General features: G+C 40.1%; 1 protein-coding gene across 27 annotated transcripts in view; it reads right to left on the bottom strand.

Moving 5' to 3' along the window:
- The window catches only part of NRXN1 (neurexin 1), a 1,233,750-nt gene that overhangs the window by 11,879 nt on the left and 1,199,281 nt on the right, over positions 1 to 22,590 (bottom strand). For 14 of the 27 annotated variants that reach the window (XM_077811984.1, XM_077811986.1, XM_077812000.1 and 11 more), the window contains one exon: positions 8,535 to 8,613. In XM_077811984.1, the coding sequence (XP_077668110.1) occupies positions 8,535 to 8,613 (79 nt within the window). Of the gene's footprint in view, positions 1 to 8,525; positions 8,614 to 22,590 lie in introns of all 27 variants that reach the window. The other 13 variants (XM_077811988.1, XM_077811990.1, XM_077811991.1 and 10 more) reach the window with 1 other exon arrangement.

Below are 22,590 nucleotides of genomic sequence, written 5' to 3'. Positions count from 1 at the left end.
TCTCCTCATAAGTCATGTGTTCCAGTCCCCTAATCATTTTAGTTGCCCTCCACTGGACGCTTTCCAATTTTTCCACATCCTTCTTGTAGTGTGGGGCCCCAAACTGGACTCAGTACTCCAGATGAGGCCTCACCAATGTCGAATAGAGGGGAACGATCACGTCCCTCGATCTGCTGGCAATGCCCCTACTTATACATCCCAAAATGCCATTGGCCTTCTTGGCAACAACGACACACTATTGACTCATATCCAGCTTCTCGTCCAGTGTAACCCCTAGGTCCTTTCCTGCAGAACTGCTGCCTAGCCATTCGGTCCCTAGTCTGTAGCCGTGCATGGGAGTCTTCCGTCCTAAGTGCAGGACTCTGCACTTGTCTTTGTTGAACCTCATCAGATTTCTTTTGGCCCAATCTTCTAATTTATTATGAATGCTTAATGGCTCTGATTCACCACTGCATTACTCTAGCTTTGTGCTAGTGGAGATACCTTGGCATGGAAATTGTGCAGAGTGGTAACAATTCAGGCCCAGTACCTCAGCTATAAACTTTGCAATACTAACTGACAAAGCATTCTAATTCTTGTATTAACACATCAGTCAAAGCATAGGAAATAACAAATGATGGGAACGGGGAAAGGTTTCATTTCACAAACAGATACACATACACATTACAGGGTAACAACAACATTGTTTCACTGCTGCCAAGAGATCGTTTGGGCCAAGCAATCCAGTATATAAGAAAATATATGCATTAGACATAGCCAATGAGCTTTAGGAGTAATATCAAAGTGTTGCTTGAGGGAAACAATATGTCTGCATTAATATTCTATGTGCCTAAGCCTCTAGTAATGCATCATTTAATTTCAAAGACGCTGCAGCAATTCAGTTATTTAGACCTAACAAACTAAACACTCTACAGTTTGATTCAAGAGAACAGAAGTTACAATAATTTTAAAGGACCAACCCTACAAATAGAAAACATAATTTCTAGCTTTTGTTTGATTTCTAATAAGGGCCAGATCTTGCAGTCCTTACACAGAGCCAGATCTAATTCCCATGGAAGTCAATCGGACACATTCCATCGATTGTTATGGGATTGGATCAGATTCATAGGCCATACTAAAGCAAACTCCTTTCCCTCTCCCCCCTTTATTTAATCAGACAAAACTCCACTGAATCAATGGAAGGTTTATTTGTGTCAAGATTAAGGATCTGACCCACAGTGACTTCTGTGTTTTACACAACATCTGAGATAATTACAGACCTAGGAGATCATTGTCACATGAGTGCATTTAGCATTTATGAAAAGTACTGGAAGACTGAATTTCTCTGTTTATCTGCAGATTCATGTAGTTCCCTGGACAATGGCAATGTATGTTTCCTTATGCTCCCCTACTAATGTGCCTCCTTCCTGACCTGGAAGGATCACCCTACCTTTTCAGGAGTGAAAGTATAGATCATTCTTCACTGGAGATCACTGACCTGTTGCTGAGATGGCCAACAAAGATGCCAGAGCATGGACAAGTTTCCATGTCCCAATAATGGTCAAGATTAACTGGACTGAGACCTCTCACTCAGTCACAAATGTGCTATTACAAACAAAGGTAAATAAGATAAAAAGAGATAGATTGATAGAGAGATGGATTTTACATAATTTACCATGACCTTAAAGCCTGTGCAATGCTATCTATTTAAAATATGTTAACAAACCCCCTCCAGATAATGCAGAAATGAAATTAAATAAAAATAAATACCAATTATCCTCTTTCTTAGAAATAAATCCTGTAGATTTTAATTCTAGATGACACCTGGATAGTAAAGACAAGTAATTCCTACTGTCCTATTCCATGAATGATGAATGCATCTGACTCTGAATGCTATGAAGATACAGGTACATACATGTATTGGTTAATAATAAATAATTACAAAAGGTTTTTAATGACACAATCCCCACTCTCATATTTTAGTTGTGCAAGCACCATATATTGTGATACAGATCATTTTATTACCTGATGCAAAGTGAAATTGCTTCCTCTAAGAGACCATGGTCATGTATTCACAGGCAGGTGGTAGTGATCATTTGCTTTTAGATCGATGCTGTGCTTCATTCAATAATTGCTGTGCTTTGCATCAGACTTGTTTCTCTTTCTCTCAAGATAACAATTCTATCTTTTATGGCTCAAAGCTCTCTGCCTCATATACTTTAAATGAATTAAGTTGCTCTCTGCCTTTTTGTTTTATTATTGTTTCTCTACATTTTAAGGGTAGTATTAGTAAAGAATTCTGGACGTCTCTCTGTAGCATCTCCTTCCTCCTGTTTTTTTTTCTTTTTCTGTTTCAAATTATGAATTTTAATGATTTTATTTAAAATCCCCACCACCTCAACAATTGTTAGGATGAGGAGGATGGCAGAGCAGCTGCCTATGGGCTGATGGCAGTGTTTTCTGAGAAAGGGGTGATGTTTTCTAGAGGAAGCATAGGAACAATACACCTTCCAGAAAATGGGTATTATATATCAACCCCTTACTGGACTTTGAGCCAAATCTTCTTCCTAGTACATTGCCCAAGTAACAGGACTGGGTCCTGGTCATCTCTGCAGGGCAGAAACCTCCCTCCTTGCTGGTTACAGAATGACAGCCCTACCACATCCTCAAGGCTGGAATACGCTCCCAGACTCGAACACACTCAGTGCCTGCCTCATGTAACTCCCATTTTTTCATATTATGCAGGGGCTGTGAGGGCTTCTAAAATCACTCCTGTTCCTAAAGAACAAGAGGAATCGTATTCATTTGCTGTGTGTAGGACACTTTATGCTCAAGAGCCCTGATTCAGGAAAGCACTAAAGCACATACTTAAGTTCCATTGAAGTAAGTCAGTGAGACTTACACACATGATTCCAGCTGAACACCTGCTTATGTGATTTCCAGGGTTGGAGCTATGGAGTGGGAAGCATGGTTTGCTCCTTTGTCTGAATCAAGGGCTCCATCCATATTCCAATCGAGATATCCTAGATAACAGCACAATCTATAACAGCTCTGACTTTGAATTCCCTCACACCTGAGTCACAGAAATATGTTATTTTCCATGGTTTTAAAAAAGAAATAGAGCCTTCTTTCATGGAAGGGCAAGAATTAACTCCTTCAGCACCATTGTCTAATGTGTCCATTTGTGCTGATTCACTATTTATAATACGGCTGATTTGTATAAACTGTCAGAAAGGCAGAATAAAGCTTTTGTCTAATCTGTGGAGAATTTATGGGAATGGTACAAATTACTTGGGTTGTAAACAATTCTGGACAGAGACCATCTTTTTGGTGTATGTGTGTGTGCGTATAGAGTTCCTAGCACAATGGGGCCCTGATCCATGACTGGAACCACTAGGCAGGCACCACCACAATACAAATAATAAATAATCATTATTAAATGTGCGCCTGTCATGGGTATATATTGCAAAAGGACCTTGGTAACGCCCAACTCCAGCAAGTACTGCACAGCAAAATTCTGCCCTAAATTACACACGGAAGCTCCACCAAAGTCAGTGGGCTTGCATGGAGTATAATTCAGGACTTCAAGTGATTTCCATTGATCCTGATCCAACATTACTTAGCAGGCTTAAAATGTCAATGAGGTTAGTGGTGTTACAGAGGTGTAAAACGACTATGTGCAAGAGGAAAACCAAGCCCACAAATTCTGTCCTCAGACGCATTTTAATCCATCTCTTATCCTATTTAACTGACCTGCCGGGGAAATGTAGGCAGGTAGGAGTAACGGATGTGCACTGCATACCACACACACTATTCTGCCTCCAAGACAAAGACTTTACCATGAGAGCTACCTGGATTCACTGAAATAAGTTGGTAGACCAGCTGGAAATAGTAGTGCTTCCACGTTTGATGTCTGACAATCCACTGCCTGCATATCTTTCACTCCTGAGTCTACGTCCTACAAGGTGCTGAACACACGAGCCAAGATGCATGAAAGTAAGCACACACTTAAGTACTTTGCTAGATTCAGGCCAGAGTGCTCAGCACCTTGCAGGATTGAGTCCCTGGTATCTATGTCCACATGTTAGATCCTCGCATGGTAACATGCAAATCACTAATCCTGTTCTTCTGTTAGAACAAGGAATCAGTGTTGAAAAGGGGCCCTAAAAACTAGCTGATGATCTATGTTAGTGAACACTTACAAAACAAGATAGATCCAGATCTACCACTCCACTGAGCCAGGACCTGGAGGAGAGGGCAAATGGGGAAGTATTCATTAAAAAAGAAGATATTTTCTTCAGTTTCCAAAAAAGGAACAAGGGTGTTGAAAACAAAAATGGAGGAAAGGCAAGACTTACCTGTGTAAACCTAAAGAGAAGCCTATTTGTGCTAATTAATGATCATTAATGATCTGGATGATGGGATGGATTGCACTCTCACAAATTTGCAGATGACACTAGGCTGCGGGGAGAGATGATATGCTGGAGGGTAGGGATAGGGTCCAGAGTGACCTAGACAAATTGGAGGATTGAGCCAAAAGAAACCTGATGAGGTTCAACAAGGACACGTGCAGAGTCCTGCACATACGACGGAAGAATCCCATGCACTGCTACAAACTAGGGACCGAGTGGCTAGGCAGCAGTTCCGCAGAAAAGGCCCTAGGGGTTACAGTGGACGAGAAGCTGGATATGAGTCAACAGTGTGCCCTTGTTGCGAAGAAGGCTAACGGCATTTTGGGCTGTATAAGTAGAAGCATTTCCAGCAGATCGAGGGACATGATCATTCCCCTCTATTCGGCATTGGTGAGGCCTCATCTGGAGTACTATAAGAAGGATGTGGAAAAATTGGAAAGAATCGAGCAAAGGGCAACAAAAATGATTAGGGGACTGGAGCACATGATTTATGAGGAGACGCTGAGGGAACTGGGATTATTCAGTCTGCAGAAGAGAAGAATGAGGGGGGATTTGATAGCTGCTTTCAACTACCTGAAAGGGGGTTCCAAAGAGGATGGATCTAGACTATTCTCAATGGTACCAGATGACGGAATGAGGAGTAATGGTCTCAAGTTGCAGTGGGGGAGGTCTAGGTTGGAAATTAGGAAAAACTATTTACTAGGAGGGTGGTGAAGCACTGGAATGGGTTACCTAGGGAGGTGGTGGAATCTCCTTCCTTAGAGGTTTTTAAGGTCAGGCTTGACAAAGCCCTGGCTGGGATGATTTAGTTGATGATTAGTCCTGCTTTGAGCAGGGGGTTGGACTAGATGACCTCCAGAGATCCCTTCCAACCGTGACAGACTATGATTCTATGACCTAATTTAGAACTGAGCCCAATATTTTTAACTCTGCTCATCTGCTCCAATACTTCGATTAGCTACAGTGGCTTTGCTTTTATTTGACCCATTTTGGGCATATATTCACCTCTACATTTTTTTTTTTTAAACTTCAGTAGCTGCACACTAAATTCCAGCCCATTATAATTGGATCAAATGAGCTGCGTGGTGCTATTCCTAACTGAAACTCTATAGAAAGCTGTGGTCTGCAGAGCACCTGGGAGAAAGTAGAACAAAGCCTTTAATGTGCAAAGTGAAGATTTGCCAGCCATCAGCTTCACAGCTCATCAGGAGGAATTAGCAGACTATTCTGGGCCTTCTTTTTTGGACAGGTTTCTAGGAAACAAAATTTTTGCCAACTTGCATACAAAACAAAATGGTAAAGTGTTTTATGCTTTGTGTCTTCATTTATTGGATGAAGCAATCAGGGAAATTTAGAGGATATTATTATTATATTATTATTATTATTATTTGAGGTAAGTAATGATTTGCAGAGGGGAATGGGGTGAGAATATATTGTAGAAAACATAACATTTTGCCTTTCCTCGCTAAACATAATGGAAATAAAATATGATCACTAAGTTTTGCATACTAATAAATTTGTTATGACTTCATCCAATTATGGCACATTTAGCAGTTTGTACTCCACAGTGAAATCTGCAATTATAATTTTTGTGACTTTATGTTCTAGACATGTTTATGGGATTGCAGTTTAGCAGCTCCTAATCCATGCTACATTTTTATATCCCATATAAAATTTGTTGCAAGTTGCATACTCACATTTGTTATTTAGAAGACAGGTGCACAGAAAGCAAAGCTGATGGTGATACACCAGGGCTAGCTAGCAGCCCTCAACTCTGCAACACATTTCTCTCAGGAGATGAAGCCCCAGTTTAAAAATAAATCTAGTTAACCAATAATTTAGCGCAATCAATATGTTTATAATAACCATCAACTGTACATAGAGCAGGCTGTTACCATTTCCTTTTCATTTATAGAAGGTTTTATCATTCAATTTGTAGACCTTAGCATTAAAGGGTTTTTTGTTTTGGTTTTTTGTATGGATCTCTCCTAGTTCTAGAAAGACCATGCTGTTACAGCATTTATTCAATGAGCTTTTAAAAAAAGATGTGTACATGAGTGGAACTAAGAGCTTTGGCTTGAACTAGGCAAATTACGAACAAACATTATGTAAACATCCTCATATGGCTCAGTCAGTACACTTTAGCTGAGCTTGGTCCCTGTCCATTGTCACAGCATTCTTAAACAAACAGAAAATGAATAGCATCGTTTGATGATGATTGATCAGAAGAAATAGAAAAGCTAATGGACATAAAGCTATCAGCAAGGCTGTGTACAAACACCAATATTTGTATTCACTTCTGGGCCAGAATTAGGATAGAAATGATAACTTGTCACAAAGCTCTATTTCACTCATGCCTCCCCTACCCCCACCAGGTAAATGAGTGTGCAAGGCTCCAGGCCCATTAAGATTTGTGAGATCTGAAGCCTTGTGCCCCTGGATTAAAATAGTCTCAGAGACATGTCTGTCTGGTCTGTCAGTGACTGATGGTAAAATTTCAGCTGTAGGGCTGAGACACTGTAAATACATTTTCACTGCTATTGTTTCCTTCGGGGGACGCAAATGTTTTAACACTAGATTATAGAAGTAGAGTGGCCACCCAGGCTTGAATTTGCTAATGGGATAGTACTGCCTAATTGCATGGACCTAATTTAGCAGCTGGCTAGGGATGAGCTCAGAGCCACAAAATAGAAGAATGTTATACAGTGTTGATCCATGATGGGCAAATGACAGAATTCCTATCCTCAAGAATTTGAAAATAAGAAGGAAATACCAGAATAAATTGTGGGAATTTATTTTCATTCTGAAGTGTACAGAAACCCTAGTCTCAATGTCTGTGTCCTGCCCATGATTTATAGCACCTTTGCAAGTAAAATGATGTTCTGAAAAGAGCAGGAATTTTCAAGCTGATGCATTAGTCAGTTGGAAAGTACTAGTACTTTAGTCTTGGAATTTCATCTGTCTCGCCATAGACTGGTGTTCCTTAACATAACTCAGACTCCTTTGAAGGGACAGGAACTGTGACCCAGGGTGTCTTACCCCACTTTAAACCTTAGCAGACCAACCTGTCACATACAAGTTCTTTAATGACCTAGTCTGTCATTCTATAGGGTACATATTCCCAATGACTACCCAGGAAGGAGGTGACTACAACAACCAATCACTAGGACAGGCACAGGCTACAACCTCATTCACCTTTATTGAAACTTCCCTGGAACAAGAGCATGTGGCTCTATATGACTACAATGGAAAATGCACATCTACATCTGAGGCCAAATCTGGCCTCTCATTTTTGACCAGACATAAAAGTCTCCTAGGGTGAAGAAAAATAATCATTGTGTTTCCTATATAGTTGCTCTTATGCACCAAAGATGAAGTGCCCCTTTTGGTTGTGCACCTTAATATACAGGCCATTGTTCAACTTTCCTCTGTTTGCACTTAGACTGCATACAGTAGTCACATATAAAATTTTACCCATTTTACTTCAGATAACTAAACTATGTTACTGCAAGTACTGAGATATCACCAAGATATCTAAGGTGACTGACAAGTTAAATGCAACCAATACATAGTCCTAGTTAATAATAAGAGCTGTGACAAATACTGAACAATCAGGTACCCATTCAAAAGTGACGATAAAAGAACAACTCACACCCATCACATTCAAGGAAAAAGTTCACATTACTTCAATATGACAGCTGGGTTATTTTTAAGGTTATGGGCTATAATATTCCTTTTTAAAACAAATGTATTGTGGGGTTTGTTTCTTTCAAAATTGTGGTAAATACTTTTCCTTTTGGAGAGGGAATATATTATTTAACTCCATTTGTTTTATATATACATATACATTCAAATGCATACACACAAGCACTGGAAGGTACTATTGAATCTGGTCTCAGGTCCTTACCACATTGCAAGGGTGTTCAGCTCAGGAGTACCAACAACTTGCTCCAATCTGCTAGCTTTGCAAATTGTCTCCTTTCCAATGGAGAGGATTGGTTATATTATATGTATATAAGAGAAGGCCCCTCATCCAATCTCTACCCGCTGCTTAAGAAAAGATTTGCCAATTCAGATTATTGTCTACAGCATGCAAATATGAAATAAAAGAAAGGAATAAAAAAGTTGACTAACCTAACCCACCTGAGCTCGGCTCACAGGGATCAATATCCTCGTCATCACTGGGACATTCAGCTGAGGCCACCAGGATGTCGTCTGTGGTCTGCAAAGAAAATAAAGTCAAGTAGATTCACTTAAACTGAGCCAGCATATGGTCAGATGATCATTAGCATATCTGCCATCACTCAGATTTATGTAAAGTCCTAAATAGCTGAGCATTTCAGCCTTAATATTTTATGATACAAAGATGCTCTCCATTTGTATTACAATGGGGCTCTGCTTTTCTATACATTCATGTCATTTTTCAAAGGATTCTGTCAGATACCAAAAGCAGGCAATTGAAAATTTCATGACAATTCTCTTCAGCCATTTTGTTCTAACAAGAAAGAGAACATAGAGGGACAAAGTACTTGCATTTAGATGTTATTCTTTTCTCTCTATGTCCAATATATAAACTATGAATATATACAGAAAAAACTGGGGGCATAAATCCCAGCCAAAACGGAGCATATTAAATTTATTGTAGTTGCAGACAACATCAGAGGTGCATCAATAGTTTTTCTGCAATAATTATACTTGCATTCTTAAGAGTAGCTACAGTACCATATCGACTGCTACAGAATATTTACAACTGCTCAGGAAAAAGACCTGACTATCATTTGCAGACAGCTGTATGAAAACATATGCTCAATGTATAGTCGTGGTCTAAAAAGCAAACAAAATGATAGGATGTATGAAGAATGGGTTAGAAAATAACACTGATAATATTAGAATCTCTTATATAAAAGGGAATTCTGTATATAGTTCTGATAACTATATTTCAAAAAGGATAGAGCAGAAACAGAATGGTTCCAAATATGGGTGACCAAAATTATTAGAGGCATTAAAGATTTCCCTAGGAAAAAACTGAATGGGGGGACTATTTAATTTGCAGAGGAGACAAATAAGAGGGTACATGATAGAGGTGTACAAAACAGTGAGTGGTACTTAGAAGTACTCCTATTTACCTTCTTATAGTACAACAAGAAGAGGACATTCAATGAATCTGAAAGCCAACCATTTAAAAACTGATAAAGAGAAATACGTCTTTATATAGTGTACAATTACTGTGTCCAGATCTTAGTTGGATTAAGACACTAATAGATATTTATAAACCCGATGAGAACATCCACAATTACATTAGAAATAGAAGAACTAAATAAGTGGCATCTACGTAAGTCAAACACTTAGGGTATGTCTATACTGCAGTTAAAAACCCGCAATGGACATTTGAAAGCTGACTCGGGCTTTGGCTTGCAGGGCTGTTTAATAGTGGTGTAGATGTTTGGGCTCAAGCTGGACACAATCCCAAGACCAAACATTTACACTGCAATTAAACAGACACTTAGCTCAAGCCCTGCCAGTAGGGTGACCAGATGTCCCAATTTTATAGGGACAGTCTTATATTTGGAGCTTTGTTTTGTATAGGTGCCAATTACCTCCCCACCCCCATCCCAATTTTTCATACTTGCTGTCTGGTCACCCTACCTGCAAGTCCAAGTCAGCTGGCACGGGTGAGCTGTGGGTGTCTAACTGCAGTGTAGACATACCCTTAGTGATGTTGTTAAGAAGGAACTTTCTCCATCATCAAGTTAATCCATAATTGTCCATTTCAATGTTACTTGTACCTTCCCATGAAACACTTGGTACTAGCCAAGGCTGGAGATATGATACACTACATGGACCTCAGGATGCAGCTGGAATATAGTCATTCCTATGGTCCTATATGGTACTTATCCAAACTGTGAGATGCAAAATATATTCATCAGTGTGATATCTTACAATTAAGCACCTTTTCCAATGAATAAAGGGAGGAAATCTGTTCCATGTTCAGCTTTTAAACCTATGAGGAATATCACTTTGATGCAACATTTTTATTTCTCTACAGATGTTTGGCAATGTTGTTTATTCTTCTTCTAGTTGAAGTTTTACAGCTAAGAATGTTTATTAAAATAGGCTTATTCTTTGATGTGCCTCACAAATATTAAGGAGCATATGCTTACAACATGCTCATGAGGTAGGGAAGTGCTATTATCCCCATTTTACAGGTGGAGGACTGAGGCACAGGAAGATTAAGTGACTGACCCAAAGTCATACAAGAAGTTGATGGAATACATCATAGTCCAGTGCCTAAACCACAGAACCACCCTTCCTCAGGGAAAACCACATTGTAAATCTATGAGATTGGCAAAGAAACTGGAAGATATACGAAGAGAGAGAGAGAGACAAAAAGACACGTAACCTTTTTTTGTATACCATATAGAAAAAATTGGAACTGTAGCCAAAAGGTAGCTACAAATATCCTAATACATTCCCAGGCAAAAAACAAAACAAAACATTTACTGAGACAACTGAAGGCTGCACATTAATACCTCCCTCCATTTTTGAAAAATGGCCTAAGAAGACTCTGCAGCTGAAAACCAACCAACCATCCTTAAAAATGTGGAAATAAAAAGTTAAGCTACTGCTTTAAGAAACAAACAAAACTCAAAAAACATGGAAAATCAGCATGAGTCAATCAAACACTCTTAGCTGTGTCCACATAGTCTCATCTTTCCATCTACTTGTAACACTGAAGACATTCTCTTTGTGCAGTCTGCAGATGGCCAATTGAAAAGTTATGTCTGTGGTATGACACTTTGTCACCACTCTAACCTTTGCTCTTTCTAGCTAAGACCCATAAGTTGCATGCCTACGAAGTTTCTATGTATTATTTTGATTCAACAATGTAACATTTGTACAAGTAGCAGGACATGGAATCTTAATGCATAGCAGGAAATGAGATTCTCCACTATTCTATTGGTATAATCAGGAATTGTTAAAGAATGTCTTTCGGCATGGACTATGCATGTCGCTAAAGAAGGTCATAATCTGAACAACCACTGTATGACTCATATGAAAGTGTGTGATGGATGGATAAAATTGTCTCTGGTTGTTCTGAGGGGAGAGCTGCAAGGGCAGAGTTAAATGTTCTTAGGTGATCTTAACTCTGCTCTTCTGTAGTTTGCAATGCACTTGAAATTATCAGAAAGAATTCTAAACTGTCAATGGGATCTTATTCCTTCTGCATCTGAAAGAATGAGGATTTTTTTCTGCATGTTTACTTACAAGGGATAAAAGTGGTTTTCTAATGTAGTTGGAACCTTATATATGAAGAGAGAACTACTGAGTGTATTTAATAGAGATCTATGAAAATTCCAGCTCTTGGCTACTTAAGGAGTCCATCTATGAGCACAAAGAGGTGTTCTTGATTCTACTGTACATAAATAAATGAAGGCTCGGTTTTCTTTTAAAAAATTGTGATACAACATGCAAGCCAGCATATATGCCAAGAAAGGCCTCACTAGAACTGCTGAATATTCAAGTCAATGATAAGTCTAAAACTGATTTTGTAACAATGGTGGTTTAAAAGCACTCAATCATATACCAGGATTGGACTGAAGGTGGAAGGGGCAGATGATATGAAAATTGTTTTCTTCCATGAAAAACATTTCCAAAATATTTGCAGTTTAAATATCAATTAATTATGTGTCACAAAAACAAACAAACTAAAACCAAAACCCAAAAACCCAACATTGTTTACAAACAGAGGGCAAGGAAAGAGTGAAAGCTAAGTGGAGTGGCACTGACCAAAGTTAGCCATGAATGCTGTCTAAGTGCTGAAGGCATTTTTAAAATGGATTAAACATTAGCTCTAATAATATAAAATATGAAGAATATATATAAAAATAAAATATTATGAGCAAAATAATAGTCCTTTCTCTGACAAACCTCCCATTTACTTCAATACTTCAATTACTGCCTAGATAAAGGCAGTAGGATTTAGCTCTAGAGTTCTAAGACTGCTAAGAGGTCCAGATAAATAAGATCAGGGAGTGTAAAAGGTCTACATTAAACTTACTGTAAATTGCCTTTTTCTGGTGATTTTAATGTAGACAAGAGCATTCAAATAAATTAGTTTTCCAAAATGAATTGCACTTGTTGTTACCACCCATGATAAATATTACCAATTAACAGGACAGCTGCACCAAGCCTTTTCATTAAACAAGGATTTTAAAATCAGAGCAAAATCTCCCCCCCCCCCCCACATTTGCAGTGAGTGTCTAACAGGATAACATAAAATCTGGTGTTATCATAATATGAAATCGGATTAGAATGTCTCTTGGGTGAATTGTTCAATTCATTTTAACAGTGATAATCTAGTTGTAAGAGATTTTTGGTTTTAAATGGCAGGCGTACATCCTGAAAGGCTGACCCTGATTTCATTATTATTTTTTCTTTGTGCATTACCATATTTTTAGGAGAGTTCAACTTAAATGACTGTGCAATGTTTAAGACAGAATTTATTTTGTGATGTCCGGCTATTTAAAAAGTTGGACATTTGTGACGTTTAAAAAAAAGATGGTCAGAAAAGTTCATAAATATCAGACCTATATAAAAATGGGCTGTCATAAATATAAAGGGAAGGGTAAACCCCTTTGAAATCCCTCCTGGCCAGGGGAAAGCTCCTCTCACCTGTAAAGGGTTAAGAAGCTAAAGGTAACCTCGCTGGCACCTGACCAAAATGACCAATGAGGAGACAAGATACTTTCAAAAGCTGGAGGAGGGAGAGAAACAAAGGGTCTGTGTGTTTGTCTATATGCTGGTTTCTGCCAGGGATAGACCAGGAATGGAGTCTTAGAACTTTTAGTAAGTAATCTAGCTAGGTATGTGTTAGATTATGATTTCTTTAAATGGCTGAGAAAAGGATTGTGCTGAATAGAATAACTATTTCTGTCTGTGTATCTTTTTTGTAACTTAAGGTTTTGCCTAGAGGGGTTCTCTATGTTTTTGAATCTAATTACCCTGTAAGCTATCTACCATCCTGATTTTACAGGGGGGATTTCTTTATTTCTATTTACTTCTATTTTTATTAAAAGTCTTCTTGTAAGAAACTGAATGCTTTTTCATTGTTCTCAGATCCAAGGGTTTGGGTCTGTGGTCACCTATGCAAATTGGTGAGGCTTTTTATCCAACATTTCCCTGGAAAGGGGGGGTGCAAGTGTTGGGAGGATTGTTCATTGTTCTTAAGATCCAAGGGTCTGGGTCTGTAGTCACCTAGGCAAATTGGTGAGGCTTTTTATCCAACATTTCCCCGGAAAGGGGGGGTGCAAGTGTTGGGAGGATTGTTCATTGTTCTTAAGATCCAAGGGTCTGGGTCTGTAGTCACCTAGGCAAATTGGTGAGGCTTTTTACCAAACCTTGTCCAGGAAGTGGGGTGCAAGGTTTTGGGAAGTATTTTGGGGGGAAGGACACCGTCCAAACAGCTCTTCCCCAGTAACCAGTATTAGTTTGGTGGTGGTAGCGGCCAGTCCAAGGACAACGGGTGGAATATTTTGTACCTCGGGGAAGTTTTGACCTAAGCTGGTAAAGATAAGCTTAGGAGGTTTTTCATGCAGGTCCCCACATCTGTACCCTAGAGTTCAGAGTGGGGGAGGAACCTTGACATGGGCAAAAATCACACATTGTAAAGGCTGGAAGTTGAGAAATAACACCACATTTAGGCTCTGACCCTTACCTACTCACATGAGTAGTCTCTCTGAAGTGAACATGATTGCCCACATGAGTAAGAGCTGCTTGCAACAATAAAGGTTAGAGGAATTGGCTCTTAGTCATCACAGTGGAAATACAAAATGTCACCCAGCTGCAATCTTGCTTGTGGAAGGGGATGGTGATTGTTTCAAAGGAAGCTGCTGGCCAGTCTTTCCAGCTCAAATAATTTTGGCTTACTTGTGGCATTAGACGCAATAACAGACTCTACAGCAGTAGATAAATATCAAGAAGTCTCATGGGATCTGGCCATTGGATACTGATGACATGAGACTCTTTTCTGGTAATACTTGGCTAACATTAGATTGCAGAAAACAACTGGGGATGAAGTAAGAATATGAAGTTATTTATACAGTAAACAGGGGGCATCAAACAGGGGAGTGTGAGAGGGAGTTTGTAGGAGTAAAAAAGACTAACAGCAGCATGGTTTGGAAAGGCTGTGTCACCAGTATCAACATGGCTCCTGACTCCTCCAACTGCCCCTGTGTCCAGAGAGAAAACGTGTCTGTGGATGCCTTACCCAGGTCCTGGTGTGGATATGCAGAGACTGTGGCCTGCATTACCCCATTGTGGAAAGCAACACTGGGGGAAACATCAGTGTGAGAGGTGCCTACTGAAGGATTTCTCAGGAGGTAGGTAGGAGAGCTACAGGAGGGGGTGGCTAGGCTGAGGAGCATCCGTGCACAGGAAGAGTTCATTGAAAACATGCATATGGAGACCTCAAAGTTTGAGGACAAAATCCAGCTGGAGTGTAGTGCAGTAACACCACCAGGAGAGGAGGAAACTGCTACTTCGCAGGGAGGAACTTGGATGCTGATTACTTCTGGCAGCAGGCAGTGGTCCACCCCTGCTCCCGAACCAGGATCTGAGAACAGGAGCCATATTCGAGGATGGAACTAGAGCAGGGATCTCAAACTCAAATCATGACGAGGGCCACATGAGGACTATTACATTGGACTGGGGGCCGCATCACTGACACCTTTTCATATAAAGATAAAAAAGCCCCCGCCCCGCTGCCCCTGGCCCAGCCCCCACTCCACCCGTTCCATGAGGCCCTGCCCCACCCCACCTCTTCCCAACCTTTCCCCGCCTCTATGCCAACCCTTTCCCCAAAATCCCCACCCCAACTCCGCCCCCTCCCTGCCCCTATTCCAACCCCTTCCCCAAATACCCGCCCCTTCCCCGCCTCTTCTCTGCCTCCTCCCTGAGCGCACGGCTCCCTGCTCCTTCCCCCTCCCTCTTGGAAAGCACTAAGCGCCACCGAACAGCTGTTTGGTGGCAGGAAGCGCCTGGAGGTAGGCAGAGGAGCGGGGCGGCATGCTGGGGGGCGGAGTGGGTGAGAGGAGCTTGGTGGCCGCAGAAAATAACTCCACGGGCTGCATGAGGCCCACAGGCTGCGTGTTTGAGACCACTGAACTAGAGGAACTTGAGGAATTATTCTGGCAGGTTCTCTGGCCTGTGTTGTACAGGTGGTAAGCCTAGATGATCACAATGGTCCCTTCTGGCCTTGGAATCTATGTGGTAATGGTTATGGATGGCATGTCATTGAAGCTGGTTGAGGGGTTGGAAAACAGGATGAGAGGCAGGAACTCAGTGACTATAGACCAGAGACCAGGGGAAAACATAATTTCAGATGTAGGACTGGGAATTAAACCTCTTTTAATTGTATGTCTCTCCTTTTCCCCAGTTCTTTGTTATCAGATCTGTTCACACTATCACATCATTTTTTCCCCTTTGAAAGCAGATTAAAATACTTTTGCATCAGTCCAATGAAAATTAGTTACAACTGATTTTTAGACATAGAGGGCTGCTTTGACTTAACAAGAAAAGAAGTATAGACAAAGAACCAAGATATAAATAACAGATTGAGAAAACCCACAAATAGATGCGGCTGTCATCTTAATTAGCTATTGCAAATACAGATTTTTCCCTAAACACACAGTTCATGTAATATCTACAGAAGAAATAATTGTTCAATGTTTACTGTGCTTTTTTTTTAAGTTACTGTTTGACACATTACACTTCTAAGAAGTAAACTACTTCACTGAAAATTGATATATCAGATATATTTTTATTTTTTTAAAATGTGGAATAAAATAAGCCAAACCAATAGGAACGCTGGCAGAAACAACAAGGTATGAAAAATCAGGAAAGAGTTCATGTGGAAAAAAAATCAAATTTCATTTTTGGGACTGGATTAACAGAGAAATTTTCTAGCCAAGACTCTGTAATTTAAATTTAATTTACTGTGTATGCAACTGAACTCTATGACTGGCTGTTGAAACAGTTGTGAAAATATGTCACATTAATCAATCCTATTCTTCAGTTAGCTTCTCTCTGGTGTTTATAACCTTCCACACAATAAGGCAGTCTGCTGAGAAAGACATAGAAGTGATATAGCAGTAATATCAGCCCTAAATGACATCCCATTTGGAAAAGGTTCTCTACATTTGTATTTAACCTGGAATAGGTCAAACAAGTACATCTGTATTAATTTAAACTAGTCTACCCCCATATGAAAAGTCTTTTCTCATGCTCACTCTATTGGGAAGTGATGTTTCAAGACATGGATATACACAAGACAAGTGTATACACAATATTCATGATTTCTTCTATTAATGTTTACAATATTATTGTCCTGTAAGATGAAAATAAAATAACTGAAGAAAATGTGATAAATGAAGGAGGGGGATAGCTTCCTTTTATACAACCAGACAGTTGGCTATAAAATCCCTCTTGGTAGCTGTTCTCTACTTGCTTTACCTGTAAAGAGTTAAAAAAGCCCATAGGTAAAAAGAAGGGAATGGGCACCTGACGAAAAGAGCCAATGGGAGGGCTAGAACTTAAATTTGGGGGAAAATAACTTTCCCTTTGTCTGTTTGTTGTTGTTCTCCGGAGAGAGGAGAGGCAGAGCAGGATCCGGGCTGAACTATGATGTAGGAAGCTTTAAGCCAGGTATGAAAAACCATCAGATCATACCTAGAGATTGCTTATCTGATACACCAGATATGTAAGTAAGTCAGGGAAAGTCTAGGAAGATGCAATTAGGGTTATTTCTTTTATTTCTTATTGGCTTGTGGACTCCTCTGTGTTAACCTCAGGTGCTTTTGTTTTGCTTGTAATCTTTAAGCTGAACCTCAAGAGAGCTGTCTTGATGCTTAATTTTTGTAATAGGTTTTTTTTTTTTTTTTTTTTTTGGATCTAGCAAAAAGCCTAAGTTCCAGATGTATTTCCTTTCTTTCTGTTTTTAATAAAATTTACCTTTTTTAAGAACAGGATTGGATTTTTGTGTCCCTAAGAGCTTTGTACATATGTTGTTTAAATAGCTGGTGGCAACAGCTGATTTCCTTTGTTTTTTCTTTCTCAGTTCTTCCCTGGAGGGGGGTGAAAGGGCTTGAGGGTACCCCACAGGAAGGAATTCCCAAGAGTGCCTTTCTGGGTTCTCAAAATGGGTTTTGTTTGCATTTGTTGGTGGCAGCATCTACCCATCGAAGGTCAGAGAGAAGCTGTAACCTTGGGAGTTTCATACAAGCCTGGAGTGGCCAGTATTAATTTTTAGAATCCTTAGTGGTGGCAGATGACAGTGGTGGCAAAAAGTAGACTGGCAAAAAGCAGAAGAGTAATCTGTTCTTATTAATAAAAAGCATCAATGTTCTAAAGTATGATGGGCAAACACTGATTTCACCAAACAAAGCTCTAAGGGCTAGACACAGGATACCATAGGAGACTGGGGGTGTTACAGCACCTTTTGAGTCCTCCTTCCCAAGTCTCGGAGCTGGCAGTTGGCAGGCTTGCTCCTCCAGAGCAATGGGAACAACATCAGGCTGGCTCCCACCTCTGTACTTATAATTGATTAGACTAGGGGGCATTTGCAAATGTCCTCCTTCTCTAGCTTGTTCAAAATTCACAATGTGAATTTTTGCATGAAAGTGGCTGTTTGCATCACTGCAAATAATGTGCAGTGTCGTTCCCCTTTTCCCCTAAATGACAAAAAACATCTAAATTCCCAGGGGTATGAAATCCCATGAATAGATGAAAAATGCTACACACAATTTTTTAGTGTTTTGCTAAATGATTTTTGCAAAATGATTGATATTTTTCTTTTTACAAAATAATGTCTGCAGAATTGCATGACTTTCATTTAAACTTAGAATCTGAAGTGAATTGCTTTGAACAAAGCCTGAGAACCATCCATCTTCCCTGGGAAAAGCAGAAATAAAGAGCTTAGAAACTCCAAATGTTGGGATAGTTGCAGTTTTTTTATTTGGAGAGAACATCAGGCAGCGCAGTATGCTGAAGTAAGTTAAAATATTGCTGAAAGATGTAGCTAAAAGATTTTTTAAAAATCCAAAAGATTTCCTAGTGGATCATGCCCCTAGATCTCAACATTTGAAAGATGTTAATTTCCTGGAGCTATAGAGAAAAATCTATATTTATTATCTCTCTTTCTGTCTCTTTTCTCCTCCTGTCCTGGAACTATGCGGGACCTGATGGCTATAAAATTAATCACTGAACTCTTTCTCTGTGGATCTCCTCATTAGGCAACTGATGAAAATTCTTCCAAGTTCTTCAATATATCTTTCATTAGTCATTGTTGCTACAATGTAAGGGATAAGAATGACACATTTAACTTTCTCCCTATCACATATCATTAGTGTAGTTGTAAATTAGCCGTTTTCCCCCTCTAAAATGACTATAGTAATTTACTACAGCTGAAGTTTCTTATCGCCACAGTGACTAGGAATTGTATAGTGATAATGCATGTAAGTGTAGGTATTATTTCATTTTTGTGTGTGTTTGGGGAAGTTTTGCAGCCATGCCTCTTGAGCTGTGATTATCTACTGTCAGTTAAATTGGGTTAGGTCAGATTGTTATTTGGGTAGCAGATCTTAAGTGATGCCGGAGCATGTGGTGCTTGCGAATCAGTAGCAGGCACTTTATCTTCTGCATGAGAACTGGACCAATGCAGCAACATGGTTCTGGTTGCACACTGTTGGCATTACTGTCATTTATGGTATTGTTATTGCTGTCATCTGTTTTCCTCTGCAGTTTCAGTTGGGAAGACTATTCTTAGAATCAATTAGGGTTGGAAGAGACCTCAGGAGGTCATCTAGTCCAATCCCCTGCTCACAGCAGGACCAACACCAACTAAATCATCCCAGCCAAGGCTCTGTCAAGCCTGGCCTTAAAAACCTCTAAGGATGGAGATTCCACCACCTCCCTAGGTAACTCATTCCAGTGCTTCACCACTCTCCTAGTGAAATAGTTTTTCCTAATATCCAACCTAGACCTCCCCCACTGCAACTTGAGACCATTACTCCTCATTCTGTCATCTGCCACCACTGAGAAAAGCCTAGCTCCATCCTCTTTGGAACCCCCCTTCAGGTAGTTGAAGGCTGCTATCAAATCCCCCCTCACTCTTCTCTTCTGCAGACTAAATAAGCTCAGTTCCCTCAGCTTCCCCTCATAAGTCGTACCCCAGCCCCCTAATAATTTTCGTTGCCCTCCGCTGGACTCTCTCCAATTTGTCCACATCCCTTCTGTAGTGGGGGGAGCAAAACTGGACACAGTACTCCTGGTATGGCCTCACTAGTGCCAAATAGAGGGGAATAATCATTTTCCTCAATCTGCTGGCAATACTCCTACTAATACAGCCCAATATGCTGTTGGCCTTCTTGGCAACAAGGGCACACTGCTGATTCATATCCAGCTTCTGGTCCACTGTAATCCCCAGGTCCTTTTCTGAAGAACTGCTGCTTAGCCAGTCCGTCCCCAGCCTGTAGCAGTGCATGGGATTCTTGCTTCCTAAGTGCAGGACTCTGCACTTGTCCTTGTTGAACCTCATCAGATTTCTTTCAGCCCAATCCTCTAATTTGTCATCACTTCCCCTCCTAAAAATTGTTATGTGTGGTCCTGCAGATACAAGATGCCTGCTGTGCGCCATGCCAGAGGTAAATCCCTATGTGCAATGGGCCAGATTGTCTCTGTCTCTCCTATTTGTGTGGTTGGAGGGAGGGAACATGCATACCTTGCCTAAAAGTCAGGGCCAACTGTAATCCTTGAGCCAGAGAGAAGAGACTGCCCCTTTCATGTGTCCATAGGGGCTGGGAGGAGGTCGTGTCATGCAGGGCCGGCTCCAGCTTTTTTGCCACCCCAAGCGGCAAAGGGAGAAAAAAAGAAAAACCCAATTGAGCTGCCACCGAAGAGAAAAGGGGGGAATGAAGGGCCTGCCACCGAATTGCCGCCGAAGACCCGGACGTGCCGCCCCAATAACGGACGGAGTGCTGCCCAATTTCTGTTGGCTGCCCCAGGCACCTGCTTCCTTCGCTGGTGCCTGGAGCCGGCCCTGGTGTCATGGTGCTACTCTCCCTCCGTACTCACAAAGCTGGCTAGGGAGAGGAAGGAAGCTTGATGCACAATTCCGCAGGATACAAACTTCTCCTTCACACCAGGGAACTGATGGATGCAACACGCGCCTCCCTGAGATACAATCCCTCCCAGAGTTTCCACTGTGACAATGCAAAGCTGAACTTGCTCAGGGTGATGTTTACAATGTGCTCAAAGCCTATGAAGTGGTTGGTGAAAATCATGATAGGAGATGTTTCACAAACATGAAATATCTTATATAAAGCAGACATTTATGCCAACCCTGTGCAACTCTGCGTTCATCACTGGCACCTAATAAATAACAGTTACTGGACAGCTATGGGTCTATTCTATCTAAAGTACTTATATGTCCCCCATCACTGCAGTATCTGAGCACCTTGAAATCTTCAGTGCATTTATCTTCGCAATACCCGTGAAAGGTAGGGAAGTGTGAAGAATAGCTAATAGAATGCTATATAACTTTCCCTTCCACCTCACTTTTAGATCCATAGATTTCTTGTGATATTTTTGTTTTCACACATCAGGTTTGACACTGATTTCATTCTGTGATCTCAGATTCTGCTATCATGAATCATTCTGGTCAGAAGTTGAACCTTTCCTTGGTTCATCCATTCCCTACTTTGTTTCCCCGGGTATACTCGGATTGGTACAAAACAAGTGACAATTAATGTGCAAACCCTTAAAAGTCACTTCTGTTTTCTCTCTGGAAACCTCTTCAGAATACTGGTGTTAATTTATTTCTTCTCTGCACTACTGAATAATAAATAATAATAATAGTTGTAATAAAGTTTGATTATGCAGTTGTTTAAAATCTGCATTAAAATGAAAATATTTGAAATGAACTATGGCTGAGAAAATTTAAATGGTCTCTCTTTAGAGCAAGAGACTTTGGCTCTAAGTCTAAGAGCAATGTGCCCTGGCATTAAGTTTGCATGTTCTGGTGTCATTATATTTTTAGACTTTTCTTTCACTGAAGCAGATGTGCTGGCCTTCATTAATTCTGAACTCACACAACACAGCAGAGACTTTCACAGCCTTTTTTTTTTAACCCATGGAGTATCTGCTTATTAAAGTCCAAAATTACAGCCGTGAAAGTAGAGCAATTAATTTATTTTCCTGCATTGCACATTGCAAGTCACAGGCATTGCTGAATTTTGGAAACATGAAACTCACTCAATTTGTATCCCTCTTCCAAAACCTCTCTCACTGACAGCAGGGGTTTTTTATTTTATTTTAACACTTTTAACCTGATACGTTTAGTTTTTCTTGTTTGGTTTTAATTTTGCCAGTCATCCAAGAAAGAAAGAAAGAAAGAAAGAAAGAAATGAATAATGGCAAATTGGGAGTTACATCCCAAAAATATGACTCAAGGTACAGTTCTATCCAAATTTAGGACACAAGACGTTATAGAAAAGAATGAAGCCATTTGTTTGTTTGGAAATACATATAAAGCAGAGTGAGAATGTCCTAACTTTGAACATTGCTTCCATCTATTTTACACAATTACAGTACTTACCTATTCTACACACAATGAGTACGCCTGACTCTGCTGTTGTGTCACATCAGACTATCTTCCTCCATTGAAATCAATGGAAGTTTTGTTGTTGGCTTCAATTGGAGCAGAGTGAGAGCTACCACACAAGATGGTGAGCACTGCTGGCAAAGTAATAAGCACCTTCCATTCCCATTGACCTCATAATCTTCAAGAGGAAAAGGTTTACTTAAACAATTTAAAATTTCTCAGTACAAAATAATAAATGTCGACGGGATAAAGAAATCTGTATCTGGGGATGAACAGTCTATGGATTCTACCAGCCTAAACAATCATACTGGCCTTTGGCCACATTAGCAACACACTTAGTTGTAGTTAGAAAGATAAAAAAAAAAAAAAAAAACTTTGCATGTCCCTTTTGCAGCTATTTTTATTAATGCCATGATCAGAAAGAGAGACACAATCAGGTAATGAAAGAAACAACGTCAGTGTAGGGGGAAACAAATGATTGGTGATTCACAGATAGTAGACAGTACTCCACCATGGAATCTGTTACAATACAGAATACTGAAC

Source organism: Eretmochelys imbricata, chromosome 3 (assembly GCF_965152235.1).
Source record: "Eretmochelys imbricata isolate rEreImb1 chromosome 3, rEreImb1.hap1, whole genome shotgun sequence".
In the NCBI taxonomy this organism is placed as follows: domain Eukaryota; kingdom Metazoa; phylum Chordata; order Testudines; family Cheloniidae; genus Eretmochelys; species Eretmochelys imbricata.
Note: the sequence above shows the minus strand (reverse complement) of the source record. Positions and strands in the feature narration are given on the sequence as shown.